At 43.3% G+C, this 17,500-nt stretch overlaps 1 protein-coding gene across 1 annotated transcript in view; it reads right to left on the bottom strand.

Annotated features, from left to right (window-relative positions):
* The window catches only part of LOC138953729 (neuronal acetylcholine receptor subunit alpha-10-like), a 127,533-nt gene that overhangs the window by 51,651 nt on the left and 58,382 nt on the right, over nucleotides 1-17,500 (bottom strand). The window contains exon 2 of the mRNA XM_070325620.1: nucleotides 1,961-2,175. Within this exon, the coding sequence (XP_070181721.1) occupies nucleotides 1,961-2,175 (215 nt within the window). The remainder of the gene's footprint in view (nucleotides 1-1,960; nucleotides 2,176-17,500) is intronic.

The raw sequence follows: 17,500 nt of genomic DNA on the forward strand, positions 1-17,500 counted from the left end.
AAAAAATATTTATTTTACAATTTTCCGATTTTTAATGACCAAAGTCATTAATTAATTTTTAAGCCACCAAGCTGAAATGCAATACCGAAGTCCAGGCTTCGTCGAAGACTAGTTGACGAAAATTTCAACCAATTTGGTTGAAAAATGAGAGCGTGACAGTGCCGCCTCAACTTTCACGAAAAGCCGGATATGACGTCATCAAAGACATTTATCAAAAAAACGAAAAAAAACGTTCGGGGATATCAATCCCAGGAACTCTCATGTCAAATGTCATAAAGATCGGTCCAGTAGTTTGGTCTGAATCGCTCTACACACACGCACGCACGCACACACACACATACACCACGACCCTCGTTTCGATTCCCCCTCTATGTTAAAACATTTAGTCAAAACTTGACTAAATGTAAAAAGAAGTTTCATTACCAGCCACTACCCACCTGCAGGTGATTAACAGCAATTAGAGGTTGCTGAAATCCAACTAGAACACAAAGTTTTATTGCAGGTCATAACAACTGTGGACCTTTTTTTGTTTAGTTATTTTGTTAAAATCGTTTGGTTTGCTTTGCTTATTTCAAGTTTTATTTGGGTTGAGTGGTTGTTGGTGTTTCTTGTCTCGATCGGGTTATCGGAGACCGCTTAAGCATTAATCGTATTCTGCGTTTTGGTTCCTTTAAACCTATTCAAACTTTAGTTTGTCCGTTATAAGAAGAATTAATTCTGGGCCTGTCAATTGTGGATACTTTTTATTTGTGCATTTTTTGCTTGGCCTGTTAAATGTATTTATGTACGAGTTGCTTTTGATTGTTGTCTTTGTGCTATGAGTATTGCGATGTGGTCCCAAAAGACAAATGTCCATGTGTATGTACAATGAAAATGAACATTAAAGTATTGTTATCTTATCTTATCTTCTTATCTTATCTTATCTTATCTTATCTGATGTATTCATTGGGAGATGTCTTCTAAAGACATATTTGCGGTTCAACAGAATCCGGAGAGCGGAAGTACAAGAAGCATAAGTTCAACAACCAACTCTCTTTCTAACCTTCCGGTCATACCTACCTCTTATGCGCCACAACAAAAAAGGAAAGAAAGAAAGAAAGAAGAAAGAAAGTGAGAGAAAATAAAGGGAAAGTTTGATTGTCTTGGTTGCCAAACACTCGTACTGCATAGCTCTCCCTTGCAGTTATAGATTTAGAGCGGTTACTTTTCTTTGTTATTTGATTTCCGTGACAGCCGTTAACGCTATAATTTCCTTTGTTGGATCAATAAAATGTTATGAGTTATGAGTTATGAGTTATATATATAATTCCAGCCCCAAAAGTGAAATATCTAACTTTCGAAACGACTTCAACTACTCTGCTTGAATAATTTTGTAATATTCTAGCTCCACCTTAAAAGCTGAAATATCTAACTTTTATAGGGCGATATTGAATAAGTGCGTATGCGCTGCCAGAATAATATTTTTGACGATTTGAAGCATTTTTGATCTGATACAATAACACCAGCACAAACATTTTCCCGGGCGATTTAACCGAGCATGTACGTGCAAATATCTGACGATTTCAAAAAGAATTGCTCCGGATACTATATCTCTAGCCTCTTAAAAACATACCAGAAACGAAATATGTAACTTCAAGAGCAACTCCAGCTAATCTGAATACCCGAATAATGTCTGTAACGAAATAAAACATTGTCTTTCGGATATTATAGCTTTAATCGAAAAGTTGTAATATCTTACTTTAAGGGCGATTTTAATAAGTATGTACGAGTGCCAAAATAATATTCGTGACGATTTGAAAAAAAAAATCGGATACCGTAACCCCCCCCCCCACCTCCCGCCACACACACACGAAATATGTAACTTTAATGGGTATTTCAACTAGTATGCGTGTACACATAATGTGTGTTACAGTTCAAAGCAACATCTCACGCAGGAGAAAGTCGGTGTCATGATACTCACGTATTGGTACCAGATGTTGGTCTTAAGGATCTGGTCCATCTCGTCCACGTCCAGGATCTGGACCAGCGAGAGTCCGAAGCGGACCACGATGATGTCCGACGTGTTGACCACTGGCCGCCCCTCCTTGCCCTGCTTCTCGTAGCGGTCAAGCAGATCCTTTACCAGCTGTTTCTCCTTGGACTTGATGTTGATCTTGCCCAGCCCCGCCTCCACGCCTGGACAGAGCAGAAAGAAAGGGATTGGTGGTTAAAGTTGACAGAATGGTGAGGTTGGTTTGTCTTTGTGTAAAAATGGGGTTTGCTGAAGAAAGAGCAAGGATGTGTGTGTGTGTGTGTGTGTGTGTGTGTGTGTGTGTGTGTGTGTGTGTGTGCGTGCGTGTGTGTGTGTATGTGTGTGTGTATGTTTGTGTGTGTGTGTGAGTGTATGTGTGTGTGTGCGTGCGTGCGTGTGCGTGTGTGTGTGTGTGTGTGAAAGAGAGAAAGAGAGAGAAAGAGATAGAGAGAGGAGACAGAGAGAGAGAAAGAGAGAGAGAGAGAGAGAGGGAGAGAAAGAGAGAGAGAGGGGGGGGGGGGGGGAAGAAAGAGGGGGATATAGCGAGAGCGCAAGAAAGAGGAGGAGGGTGGCGCGAAATAAAAAATTGCGGTAAAAGCGCCGGCTGTTATTTTAGCAAAAGAAACGTAGTTCGCTTAAAATCGACAACGACACGATGACAGAAACAAAACAGCCATTGGAAAGAGAACAAAAGAAACTGGGAAATCGAAGGGAATAGAAAGACAAACACATCAACAATCACAAGCAGTGTTCATCTGAAAGCAAACATAAAAATGGAAACATCAGTCGCACACTTTACTTTTCCTTTCTATTTTTCTAACACATCTATAGATCACAATTAACAATCACACTAAAAGCAACAAAACAGACCCCCCCCAAAAAAAATCAGCAAGCAAAACAGTTCATTGTGGTTCCTAAAAATTAACAAGAGGAGATAGAAAATTGAATTATTTAAGCGTTCCTGATTTAAAGGTAACATTCCTCCCTCAACCCACAGTAAATGACTTAAAACCTACCAACAAATAAATAATCAATTAAAAACAAAACAAAAAAACAAACAAACATACTGACCAAAAAAGCCAGAAACAGACAGATAGACAGACAGACAGACAGGCAGACAGACAGGCAGACAGACAGACAGACAGACAGAGAGAAGCAAGCAAACAGCAGGGTTAGTCTTTTTTGTCAAGCTACTACAGTAAAAATAAGATACCAACGAAACTGACTATCTATAGAAATAGGACAAAAGGAAGTTCTTGAAAAAGACACATAAAAACAACAACCACAACAAGAAAAGACGATGGCATTTCCTGGTGGTCATTTGATGCGCAGGGGGGATTTTCACCATGACCTTAATGGGATTGAGGAGTTGGTAGTTCATCTTAACACTATCTCAGAGCTCCTTAGATCTGATACTCCGGAGAATTTCCCGACCTTAACAGAAAGATAATGGCAGGATCAACAAGAAAGGCCGTTCGGCTGTGATACCAAACTAATCTGCAAATGCTGCGGGAACGTTGACAGGCCAACTCTTTGAAGTTGTGTTGCGCTCGGCGTTTTGAAATGAAATGGAAACGGGGTCTCTCTGAGAACCCAAGGGGGATCGCTTGACAGGGAAGGCAACTCTGCCCGCAAAGAGATGAATTCAGTCCCTTGGCTGCCATTGTCAAGGCTTTGCTTTTTGAAACGAATAGTTTCTATCATTTTTCTGAGGATTTTACGCAAATTGTGTCTAAAAAGGTTAACATTTTAGATACATTCCTGTATCAATTCGAAGTAAGAGGAAAGAGGACTGGAGGTGGTAGAGAGAGAGAGAGAGAGAGAGAGAGAGAGAGAGAGAGAGAGAGAGAGAGAGAGAGAGAGAGAGAGAGAGAGAGAGAGAGAGAGAGAGAGAGAGAGAGAGAGAGAGAGAGAGAGAGAGAGAGAGAGAGAGAGAGAGAGAGAGAGTACTATAAACCCTCACTCTTCTGATCTCCTTCAGAGAGGTGAATGTGATTTCGCTTTTATTGGACACTCTCAGAAAGAGGTCTAGACCCTGGTGATTTCAATCAAACTTGCTTCAAGTTTGACGGCTCCGTCGAGTCCTCTCTCATCAAAAAAAAAAAGAAAAGAAAAAAAAGGAGAACGCCCGGCCCGATGGCATTGCAATCTATTGAAAAACAGGGGGCAGGTTCTATTCCATAAACAAATACAAATAGCTCCCCTAGTGATAAGCCAGAAAAGATCACGCCGTGTGACTGGCCGATAACCAGCTTATTTTGCCTAGCAATCTTTACCCGCCACTGTTCAAAGCGATGGGAGACTGATTTTTGTCCCTCCTCGCTACCCCTCACCCCTCCCATCCTCTACCCTTTTAGCCTTCCCACCGGGGAACGTAATCGGGAAATGGCTGATGCAGCCGCGATAGGAAAAATTGCAACTGTCAAACTGGCTCTTCATTGGCCAACGAACTGCGGTAAAATTAGACTTTGCAAAGGAGGGTTGAAAAAATGTCTATTCCGCATCAGCAATCATTAGTGTTCTCCTCGCTAAGGTTCGTGCATGGGGGAAAGTCCTCTTTTTTATGTTGAGGTACATAAATATTGGTTCTCGCCAAGATGGCGCTCGCAGGTCCCAGGGCTTAATATTCACCCATCACCCTCTTCTCGCCTGGTCTGGCCACCAAATCTGATTGCCTTGTTGGATTCGCAGCTTATTTAAGGGTTTCGGACGCTGCCTGTTTATCTTCCCAACGCTAGGCCCCTGCGCTCTGGAAAAAAAGGGACGAAACCGGACGGAAGGATAAGGACCAGAAGAGACAAGACCAGAAAAGACCAGACAGGAAAGTCACTGGCTGCGGATTATCCTGCCAGACTGCAGGCCCCGGAGCACCAACTAAGCTGGAAATCTTCTCGACTAAAGTTCAAGGGAAAGTAGGTAAAAGTTTTGTTGGAAGAAACTGTGGAACGGGGTTTCAAATCCCGGACGTAACAGCAACAACAACGATGTGATTAGTTTTCTTAATACCACTGTTCTTAGACTAGTGGCTGAGGGCATAAGGGGGCGGGAAAAGCTAAGACTATAGGCGAACACGCATTGCATGCCCCGGGGCAGAAGCATACCCCTTGTCAAAACAATATTTTGCAGTTCGTATCATCAATTAGCAAAGAAAATCCTTGCATGTCTTTTTAGGCCGAATCTGTGAGATTCAGTACAAGTACGACAAAAATGGGCCAAGCCGATTGCATATTTCAGAAGATTTAAAGGGGATACACACAGTAGTTTCATCTTGGATACAAACAAAGCTCAAGGCAGCAACCACCACCACCACCATCCCATAATTATATACCAGCAGTGGCTTTGATGTCACCCCACATTTGGGAGCAACACTATTTCCACTCTGCACCTTTGACTTGCGACCAATAAATCGGAAGCGCCTATTGTGTGGATTTTTCACATTTTAACCGTACAAATGGGGGTTGCGCCTTATAGTCCCGACAATACGGTACATTGTTGCAAAAATAGCCAAACAAACCTATCTCTCAGGTGTCACCAACGTTAATACACAGTCACCTTTAAGCCGCACTTCACTTTGTCAGTAAAAAAGAAAAGTCAGCCCTCGTAGCCATTCTATCGAAGCTGATAAATGAGTTTGACTCGAGTTAGTCTGGATGGTTATTGAGCTACAACTGACGCATACAAAGAAGGACGTCTCTGTCTTTCTGCGACTTCAGAAACCAGCGTTCCGAGCAAAAGGGCCAAGAACGGTGCACTGGGTTTTCTGCTCGACTTCTTTCATCGCACCCGTCTATGGATTGTCGCCCTATCAGAGGCATAAAACACCCATTTTATTGCGTTTGTCGGTTTGGGTTTGGGTAGACATCCCCAGTGTAAACTGTTGCGCGAAAGTCTATGGCAAAACTGTAAACACAAAGAATTGTTAAACTAGAGGTCCTAGCTCTTTAAGATTCACTTGATACTCTAGCTTTGACTGCGTTTTTCAGATATTAGTGGGTGTTGTTTCTTCTTTTATTCCTGCTTATAGTTTTGAAAGTCTCGGAGTGTCGCTGGGGACGTAAAAAAGATGACTGATAACTCCCCAAATCCGAAACCCAAAAAACACAACTGTTCAAATTGGTTGGATTACTTCGGGCATAGATGGATAGAAAACATTATCAGCGAAATTTATCATATAGACCTGATTGGTTTACTCAGTACAAATGGTTTTACAGTTATGGTCTATTGGCAGGAGTCTAAACATGTTACATTATCTCTCGGTTTCCCTTAAAACAAAACAAAAATAAACAGAAGAGTGAAGCTCAATCACGTACTGAGACTGGAATCAAAATTTGAAGGCTGTGTACTGAGTTGCTCTGTTCTTGTGACTGTCATCCCAGGAAAAGTGAAGCGAAACGGTCCATGCATTAAACCAAGCGTACAAATTGTAACAACCTGGGCAACCTGTATTTTGATGAGCTCATACAATTCTCAAACACAACTAAGTTATCTTTATTTACTGACCAGCTGGAGTAATTTGTAGCTCCAACACAAAATGAACGGGTTTTTGTAGGGGTCCATGCTAGGCTCATGCGATCCGTATGACAAAACTGAAATGCAATTCCGTTCTTTCCAAGACAAGTAATGTGACACCTCTACTCCTAGCCACTTTGCAAATTGAGATCTTGTCTAACAGCCCATCCCTCAAAATCGCCAGAAGTGTCACGAAGGTGTGAACAGTTAATTGGGAGGATCATGCATTGGGCTTCGTAACCATTTCGTACCGCAATTACTAGAAAAAACGTGTTCAAAACACAAAGGAGAAAGGGAGCATGCCTCTATTGCTCTGTCTGTCTATCTGTTTGTCTGTCTGTTTCTCCCTCCCACTTTCTCTCTTTCTCTCTCTCTCCCCCTCTCTCTCCTTCTCTCTCTGTCTCCGTCTCTGTTTATGTGTGTGTCCCTCCCCCCCCCCTCTCTCTCTCTCTCTCTCTCTCTCTCTCTCTCTCTCTCTCTCTCTCTCTCTCTCTCTCCTTCACTCTCTTTAGAGTTTTCTTTCACATTTTTGTCTGTCTGTCTGTTTCTTCCTCCCCCCCTCTCTCTCTCTCTCTCTCTCTCTCTCTCTCTCTCTCTCTCTCTCTCTCTCTCTCTCCTTCACTCTCTAGAGTTTTTCTACACATTTCCCTGATTGTAGATCTGGGACGTTACAAATCAGTCTCATCAAATGCGTCTAGACGGCCACGTTAACTCCCACTGTCATCTTTTCACTTCAACAATTGGCGACAATGCGTGAAACGTGAGCTGAAGTCCATGGATGTTTCTCGGGTCCATGATTCGACTATATAGCAACAATTTCAGAAATGAAATTTGTCTAAGTGCGTCATGAGTTGAGAAGTTGAATGTCCTCCTCCGTTTTCGTGCTAAACGCGTATTTCGAAACGACCGTACGATTGTTAAGAAAGAAAGAAAGAGAGAGAGAGAGAGAGAGAGAGAGAGAGAGAGAGAGAGAGAGAGAGAGAGAGAGAGAGAGAGAGAGAGAGAGAGAGAGGGTGCACCGAGAGAGAGAGAGAGAGAGAGAGAAAGAGAGAGAGAGAAAGAGAGAGCGAGAGAGAGAGAGAGAGAGAGAGAGAGAGAAAGAGAGAGAGAGAGAGCTATTGGATTAGATTGGATTGTTTACTCATTTAGGCCATAGCCCCTTATGAGGGGGGTGAACATAATTATATACAATGACATAATGACATTTGCACACAAATCAAATTAAATAAATCATACACGAACTAAGACATTACATTTCAAATAAAATATATCGTAGGCTTACATGAACTAAGACATAACAACACTACGTAGCCGAAATGCTTTGTACACATAAACTGACAACTTTCGAACAATACCTTCATTCACAGATGCCATAAGCATAGAAAACTTGTGTAAACTTGGGTTTCTATAAAACTTAGCAGGAATGAACTGGCATCGCAAATCACGAAGTGCGGGGCAACAAAGCACAAAATGAAACTCATCTTCCTTACGTTCCCTGCACAATGGGCATAACAACATATCCGCATCGTATCTCTTATATCGATTAACGTGCACAAATAGTTCTGTTATTCCACCTCGGAATCTTGCCATAATAATTTTCAAATGCCTATCCATGTTCAATAATAAATAAGGTTTTACTTCGTGCACAGTGCAAAATGTCCTATATAACGCAAATCTATCACTGTTCTGAACATGAAAATTCCATTCCTGCCATCTACAATCAATCAATCTTTCTTTGAAATCTTTCAAAAAACGGTTCTCATCTTGCATTCCTTGATTCATCCATACAAACCCAAAACCATTCTGACATAATTTACAACGTACACTAGACACCCAGTTTCTTTTACCTCTTTCATCCAGTTCACGCAACATTTTATAGGCTTTATGTGGCAATCTATTTACGTCCATTCTAACAACTTCAACCAATATTTAACAGAACGTATTGCAGCATTCACATAAATGGGATACCTATTCATCTCGCCGTACACAAAATCGTTGGGTGTGCGTGATCCAACAACAAGAAATTTCTTTAGGGCAAATAAATGAACTTTTTCAGACTGTAATATGCAGATTTCTGAAGACCCCACAGTTCAGCTCCATATAATTATTGCAATTGGCAAAACCTGAGAATCAAATAATTTTAAATAAACTTTCAAATTATTATTACCAAGCTTGGACAGATTTTGTAACATACACAACAATGCGTTTTTCGCTTTGCTTGCAAGGTCACAACAAGTGGCGGTAAAACTGAGTTTTGTGGAGAACAATATTCCTAAATACTTATAAACATTAACCACTGGCATTATCTTTCCATCATACTTCCATTTCTCTCTTACACTCAAGTATCCACCCTTCCGAAAAACAACAATATTACTCTTATTCATATTTACTTTAAGGTGTACATTTGATGCTGCATGTTGCAAATTATTCAACTGCGTCTGTAGACCAACCACAGTCTCAGATAATAGAACAACATCATCAGCTAATAATAAAATAAATAGCTCCATATAATCATTCAAAAACTGTGCACCATGTCTTCCTTTTTGTAATAATTTCCAAAGCCAACTCGTTTATAAAGAGAGAAAACAAAAGAGGACTACAAACATCACCTTGTTTCACACCGTAGGTACACTTATAATCAGTCAAATGTACACCACATTTCACCCGGCATTTAACATTTTCATATATCCTTTTTTTTTTTTTTTTTTTTTTTTTTTGCCAAGCACATCATTGTGGGGTTTTTAATCAATAACATGCATGCGTGCGTGTGTGCATACGTGTGTGTGTGTGTGTGTGTGTGTGTGTGTGTGTTTGTATGTGTGTGTGTGTGTGTGTGTGTGTGTGTGTGTGTGTGTGTGTGTGTGTGTGTGAGTGTGTGTGTGTGTGTGTGCGTGTAGTCGATAAATGCAGCTGTCTACTGAATTATGACGGTTTCAAATAACATATTTTCTTGAAAAAGCAGAGAAACAGTGACTGTCGTGTTTTTCCTTTCGTCACTCTCAGTCGCAAAGGAGACACAACGATTTGTGTAGGTTCTGTAGATTTATTAACAGCTGGAACAACGGTGACAATATCTCTCAGCACAGTGTAAGAAAGAACAAGTGCAAGACTGGTAAAGAACAACAATACGTGTGCGCAGCCCTACTTATATAGTTAATGGACATACGAGAATATTCGGGAAACATCGACACTAATCTGGTTAGATCTACACAGTTCCATCTGTTCGATGAGCGTCTACGCTTACGTCATGAGTGACTGCGCACTAAATCAAAGTAAGTTCCATAATGTTCTTTATCCTTCCATTCGATTCCAGTGGTATCTAGCGATCTCCACAACACCTCCCCACCTAAACTGATGCTACTCCTCAAGCATCAACAGCAAAGTCTCTCTGTGGGTTTGCGTGTTCTCTTTGACCGTCTTGGATTGTCTGGTCCATACTCTGGAACGGATGGAGTACCTTTGGGTTTGGTCTGTCTCCGAGTTTGTGGCACAGTTTCCAAGATCTCCATGGGGTGATCTGTTACAAGTTCAGAAACAGTGTCCACTTCCTCACCAGGTTCATTGTCTTCCTCAGTGGTGTAGCGTGGCTGTAGCTGTTCCCAGTGTCGTCTCCATACTGGACCATGAGGAATGACCATGACGTTGAAGCAGCGAGTACCCAGAGACTTCTTGATGACTGCTGGTACCCATCGGGGTTGTTTGTCTCGGCGAGGTCCATGGTACAGAGCATACACAGGATCTCCGGCCTTGTACTGTCTGGTTACCTTGACGACAGCTTTCAAGTCTGGAGTCATCTGAGACTTGGATGCCTCCTTGGATTGCTTGCCCTGAGCGATGTGGGCTGGCGAGGGCAGCAGAGTGTCGATCCTTTCCTTGTGGATTTGGCTGTAGTTCCTTTCTGCAGCCGTGAGAGTCTTGGACACGTTGGCGATTGGGCGCTCGCTTCCATCTGGATAGCGATGAAATAGGACTGCTCCAATTCCAACGTTGGACGCGTCACAAGCTAGTCCCAAAGTCTTGTTTGGATCGAAGTGTACCAGAACTTGATCCGAGGAAAGCACATTTTTCAACTGTTCAAATGCTGCCTGTTCCTCATCTCCCCACTTCCAGGGGTTTGCCTTCTTCGTCAGGCGGTAGAGCGGCTCTGCCATGCTGGCCAGGTTAGGGATGAACTTCCCGTAAAACTGAACTGAGCCCAAGAAAGACTTCAAGCTTGAGACGTCCGTAGGGGCTGGCATTTTCAAAACTGCCTCGACCTTCGATCCTTTGGAGATCCCTTCGGCCGATAAGGTATGTCCAAGGTATTCCACACTGGCTTGTGCGAACTCGCACTTTTCACGACGACATCTGAGTCCTTTGTCGTTCAGACGAGTGAGCAAACGTTCCAGGTTGCTCAGGTGGTCGTTGGCGTCCTTCCCGCTGACGAGTATATCATCTTGGAAGACGGCAACACCAGGTAGATCACATGTCAGGTTTTCCATGATCTCTTGAAAGTAACCAGGTGCTGACTTTATCCCGAAAGGAAGTCGTTGCTGCAGGAGTACCCCACGGTGAGTGCTGAGGGCTAGCCTGCGTTGACTCTCTGGTGCCAGCTTGATCTGGTTGTAGGCATCAGCAAGATCGATCTTGGTGTATCCGAATCCACCTCCTAGCTTCTGCATCAGTTCCTCTGGGAGTGGCATTGGATGACGGTGATCTTCAAGCTGATCATTGATGCCCACTGAGTAGTCACCACAGATCCGTAGCTTGGGCTTCAGGGTGCCCGAGGTTTGTGCCTTACGAATTGGTACCACTGGCGTTCCGTATTCATTGAACTGGACTGGCTTCCAGACTCCTTTGGCGATGCCTTCTTCGTAGCCTTTGGCGAGGTCATCACGAAGAGCGAAAGGTACCGGACGTGCCTTGTGAAAAACCGGCTTCGCATCAGACTTGAACTTCACGTCCAGTTCGAAGTCCTTGAGACATCCCAATTCTTGTTTGAAGAGATTTGGGAATTTATCAGACAGTCTGTGACAATCTCGTTGCAGGGCAGCATAAGGCGCGTTGGAGGTCGCTGGATGCGTAGGTTTTGCACCCTCACTCTTTGCGTGACTCTCTATGCTCCTCAGTCCTAGAGCATTGTCCACAGAAATTCCCAGAGTCTGGATTGCGTTGCGTCCTAGCAGATTCAGATGAGGGATCTTGGTGACGATGTACGGAATTGAGCTTTGCTTACCAGTCACTGGATCCTTGGTTTGGCCCATGAAAGTTCCCAGCACGGGCAGGTCGTGCTTGCTGGCAGATTCGTAACGATGTGTGACGTCATCCAGCTTCGGTTTTCCTAGTTGTCTCCAGACCGGAAGAGAAACAAAATTTCCCGTAGTTGCGGTGTCCAGTTCCATGGTGAACTGTCGGTCCTGGATTGTTATGGGTACATCCAACCTAGGAGTATCTTGGGGAACTTCACCGAGGATCGCGTTGACAAGCTCTGCTTTCGTGACTCTCTTCACGGAAGCCTGGGAATGTCGTTCCCGATTCAGATGTTGCTTTTTTCTACAGACAGCTTCCAAATGTCCTGTGACGTCACAGTATCGGCATTTGGCTTCTTTGTAGGGGCAGTCTGTTGCTTTGTGGGCCTTTCCACATCGGTAGCACTTCCTGTCTGTGGAATTAGACTGCTTGTGGTTCTTTCGTGGACCCGTAGTCTTGTTCTGGTGGACCTTGTTGACTGGCATGGTCTTGGAACCGTAGACAGTTTCCTTGGCAACCTTCGCTGCGTCTTCAGTCTCAATCGCGACTTGGACAGCACGTGCGAAATCCAGCTCTGTGTCCTTGATCTTGAATAGAGCCTTTAAGACAGCCTCATTGTTGACAGAACATATGAATCTCTGTCTCAGAGCTTCGTCTTGTGGGTTTTTGATCGAAGGAAAGTCACAGGTAGCGGCGTCTTGGCGTATGCGCGCTGCTAACTCCTGGAGAGTTTCGCCTGGCTTCCGTTTCATGTCACTCCAGAACTTGAAACGTTCACGCACTATGAAGAGTTTCGGGTCGAACTGTTCTTTCATGAATTTGACAATTTCGTCCATTGTCAAACTGTTGATGTCCTTGGGCGGATTTTGCTGAGTAGCCAGATTTGCCAGTTGTTTGTAGACCGTAGCAGTCTGATTCGTCAAGAAAACTTGAGCCTTGCGCTGCTCCGGCACGGAGTTGGCGACCACAAACGTGCAAAATCTTGACCAGTAGTCAGGCCACAGTTCCGATGTTGCATCAAACGCAACAAAAGATGGGATTGCAGCTGCCTGTGTAGTAATGGGAAAACGTAGATTCGAAGCACTCGGATCGTCGTAGCTTTCCTCCCTGGCAGAAGCTGCGGCACCACTGAACACTTTCATCATCATCTCCATCTGGTGCATTTGTTGCTCCATATCTTCCTTGTGTTGGCGTTGCTGTTGCTCCAACTGCTCCCTTAGAAGCGTTATCAGCTGCTCTGTTTCCGTCATTTTGCAGTAATAAGTCACTCCGAATAGACAAGGGAAGTAACTGTCGGCGACGCCAGTTGTCGTGTTTTTCCTTTCGTCACTCTCAGTCGCAAAGGAGACACAACGATTTGTGTAGGTTCTGTAGATTTATTAACAGCTGGAACAACGGTGACAATATCTCTCAGCACAGTGTAAGAAAGAACAAGTGCAAGACTGGTAAAGAACAACAATACGTGTGCGCAGCCCTACTTATATAGTTAATGGACATACGAGAATATTCGGGAAACATCGACACTAATCTGGTTAGATCTACACAGTTCCATCTGTTCGATGAGCGTCTACGCTTACGTCATGAGTGACTGCGCACTAAATCAAAGTAAGTTCCATAATGTTCTTTATCCTTCCATTCGATTCCAGTGGTATCCAGCGATCTCCACAACAGTGACCCTCAAAAGGTATGAGAAAAGTGTATTGTTCGCACTTGTATGAAGGTATTCGTTGCTCCTTCTTTCCAGTAAGATACAGTATTTGGTCATAGTCCTGAACCACTTCCAAGAATGAATAACAAGTACCATACAGCGACCAGAAATAAACGTTCGTAAACTGACGAAACAGGGGGATGTGAGGGTGTTTATCATCATCATCATCACTTAGCCTGGACAGTCATGCAGAAACGCTTATAAAATGTTACCAAAACGGTGTGTGGGCGGCAAGTTATGATTTTCTTCTTTTACAGTCTTTAAACTCGATCTCTCGCTGTACTGTTTGCACCCCTGCCTCACCGATCGGGTTGATGGTATTAACGTACTTGTTCACACCATCTCATTTTTGTTAGTCATTGTCTTTACACAGGAATCAATTCCAGTTTTCTGTACACAAAAACACCAAAAACAACAGAAACAAGAAATTCCTTCGAGGTAGGAAAAACACCCCCGTTGGTCAAAGGGAAATAACCATTCTCACTGCACCCATTCTCACTGCCACCAACTGAGAAGGTTCTTTCCCTTTGACCATGAATATGTTTCTGTATAAGTCCTTGTAGAATCTTAATCCACCAATAACTCCCTAACCGTGTGTTTGACTGGTCCCAATTTTTGTAAGGACCGTCTCAGGAATGTATAGAACCTGTTCACCAAGTTTGGTGACGATCGGTCCGTTCATTCTTGAGATCTATATGCGAACACAAACACACAAACACACAAGCACACAAACACACAAACAAACACATCGACCGAAACCTATACACACCCCTATACCGGGGGTGTAAAAACAACAACGATGTGACAAATGCAACCGGATGGTGCTCTGTTACAATACTGGTTCACACAGACATCCTGGCCATCGAGTTCGTACAAGGCGCTCATGCAAGAACCAATTCGGGCATTCTCTTAAAGTAACCGAGCAGACACCTTTAAAACAGAGGGCGCGAAGAACGATTTTCCCTACGGTCTTCTTCTCTGGTACACGGAATCAATTGTAGTATTCTGTTAAGGTACTTGCTCAATCCATCCAATCAAGTCAGTCATAACAATGGCCGTAGAACAGCCGGAGATAACACTTTCCTGGACTGACAAAAGGAGTAGAAGTGAGACGACTGTTGAAAATTACAACCCTGTCTTTCTCTGATGCCACTCTTTAGAAGCTCGATCAGCATTCTCATGAATCGCGTTACGGTGGAGTTAAGTTGGAGTGCAGTAAAGTTATCGAGCAAGCTGGTCATTTGTAGAGTCTTTATCAAGAATGTACCCCGTGCATCTCATGTCATGATAAGTACGAAAGGACCAGTTCGACACCATTTTTAGTTTAAACATGCTTTTATTAAATGACATAGGGTAGCATATAATACAGAAAATAAACATCTTTTTTTCAAGTGACTAAAGAAGACACCTCGGAATGAGTATTTTAAAGCACACTTAGTTAAACAAGGAATGTCGTTTTGGTGTATGCAGTCGTCAAATCGCCGAAAACTTCTTTTCAATCGCCGAAAACTTTGCCCTCATTTTGAGGATTTGTTAAACACATTTTTTTCCAGTGACAAAAGAAAGCACCTCTGAATGAGTATTGTAAAGCACACGTAGCTACACATGGGATGTCGTGTTGGCGTCGGTAGTCGTCAAAACGCAAAAAACATCTTTCAAATCGCAGAAAACTTTGTCCTCACTTTGACAGAGTTACAGAACTGTGTTCACGATGAATGTCGAAAACTTGCAACAAGTGCCAACACTTGTACGACCATGTCGGCAAGTTTGTGGAAAAGTCATACAAACACAAACTAGAAACGTCCTTGTTACTGCAATTCCCTGTATCACCCCACAAGACATATTTCTGCCAGCTGCTCAAAAAGTAGGTGTTGACAATCATGGTGAAAGCAAATTATAAGATTTTCGAAAGCGACTGAGAGAGTCAGCTTATTCAGTAGTCGTAATTATTTCCGAAAAAGGTTGTTAGCTAATTCTCACATGACCATTCCCCATCAAATCAAAAATATGATTTTTTGGGGTATAAAGGTAAGTTTATAGAACAAACTGGTTTTAGACAATTCGAAACATTCACGATTTTTTTTTTTTTTTTTTTTTTTTTTTTTAGAGTGGACGAACAAGATACAAAACAGACAAATGAAGGGGAGTTATGTTCACCTAGCTACGGACGTTGCTTCTTCGAAGACGGAAGTCAGCAACATGACTTTATAATTGTTAATTTTATCAATTTTATCAATACAAAACACAAGTGTTAATGTAAAATCTAAAGGGTAGAAGTTGTGGTCTAGTTTTGTTGCTTTTGTTTTTCTATCGCCTCCGTCTATTCTTCACTGCCTAAAGCAAATCGATGGGTGCTCAATTAAGGTATCTGTCGACACCATCTCATCGAATTAAGCCTCGTCGACCATGCAAGCAATCAACTGACGTGACGGCACGCTTTGCTAGGGCTAGGACCGACTGAAAAAGGCTACGAGGGGTGGGCGGTAAGTGTTGTGGAGTGCGATCTTCTCCCACTCGGGCGTCGTCTCCCCCCTATACTCAATTGGTTGGTGCTCGATCAGGGTATTTACACACCCATCTCATCGAGTTAGTGCAGGCGGTCAAACGCAGTCTCCTAGCCGTGCTGGCTTGCATGCTGGTGCCGCTAATTGCGTTAGTCTCTGCGTGACGAGGTTAGGATAGGAGTGGGGTGCCGACCCTCTTGTCGTGGTGGAGTTGGAGACTGTGTGTGAGTGTGTGCATGTGTGTGTATGTGTGTGTGTGTTTGTATGTGTGTGTGAGAATGTGTGTGTGTGTGTGTGTGTGAGAATGTGTGTGTGTGTGTGTGTGTTTGTGTGTGTGAGTTTGTATATGTGTGTGTGTGTTTGTGTGTGTGTGTGTGTGTGTGTGTGTTTGTGTGTTTATGTGGAAGAGAGATAAAAGAGAGAGAGAGAGAGAGAGAGAGAGCTAGAGAGAGAGAGAGAGAGAGAGAGAGAGAGAGAGAGAGAGAGAGAGAGAGAGAGAGAGAGAGTGGGAGCGAGAGAGCGCGAGCGAGAGAGAAAGAAAGACAGAGAGAGAGAGAGAGAGAGAGAGAGAGAGAGAGAGAGAGAGAGAGAGAGAGAGAGAGAGAGAGAGAGAGAGAGAGAGAGAGAGAGAGAGAGAGAGAGAGAGAGGGAGAGAGGGGAGAGAGAGAGAAATAGAAAGTGCGAGAGTGCGAGAGAGAGAGAGAGAGAGAGAGAGAGAGAGAGAGAGAGAGAGAGAGAGAGAGAGAGAGAGAGAGAGAGAGAGACAAAGACAGAGACAGAGAGACAGAGACAGAGAGAATGAGAGAGAAGAAATAGGAAAGGAATCTTAGGCAAATGGACGGGTTTGAGGGTCCTGATTTAGGACAGTGAGATGGAACGGAGATGGAGAGGGGGACACACGGTAGCATGTATAAGAGGTAGGGTAAGCAAAGGCAAGAAAGGCAAGAAGAACGTTTTGAGTAAAAAAAACCAGGGGGCGAAGGGTTGAGAAGGGTGGGGAGGGACAGGAATTATGTCCCAAGGGAGCGCTGTTGCAGGGGCAGACGCGGTGTACCCTCATCAGACGGCTGACCTTTGCGAATGGGTGTGGGGATTATGACGCGTAAATCTCTCAATCAGCCAGTGGTTTGCAGGTAACCTTGTCCCCTCCTTTTCTATACAGCTATTTTATCCATCCAAAACGCCCTTGGAGACTATGAGACACATTTCACGATCATGCTCTACTCATCTTCCTGTATAATGTACAGTTCTCACCACATTTGTATCTGCTCTTGAGCCAAAACAACCTTTCCTATATACCACATCGTTATTATGTACTTATGTCTTACTGCACAGCGAAACACTGGTAATCATTGCCATGAAACGTCGACATTCATGTATATCTTGCTGTAGAGCGTCGACATGATATTTTTTGTTCTAACTGCAAAGTGTCGAGACTGGTTTTTTACATTTAGTCAAGTTTTGATTAAATGTTTTAACATAGAGGGGGAATCGAGACGAGGGTCGTGGTGTGTGTGTGTGTGTGTGTGTGTGTGTGTG

The sequence above is a fragment of the Littorina saxatilis genome, linkage group LG2 (genome assembly GCF_037325665.1).
Source record: "Littorina saxatilis isolate snail1 linkage group LG2, US_GU_Lsax_2.0, whole genome shotgun sequence".
Classification (NCBI taxonomy): domain Eukaryota; kingdom Metazoa; phylum Mollusca; class Gastropoda; order Littorinimorpha; family Littorinidae; genus Littorina; species Littorina saxatilis.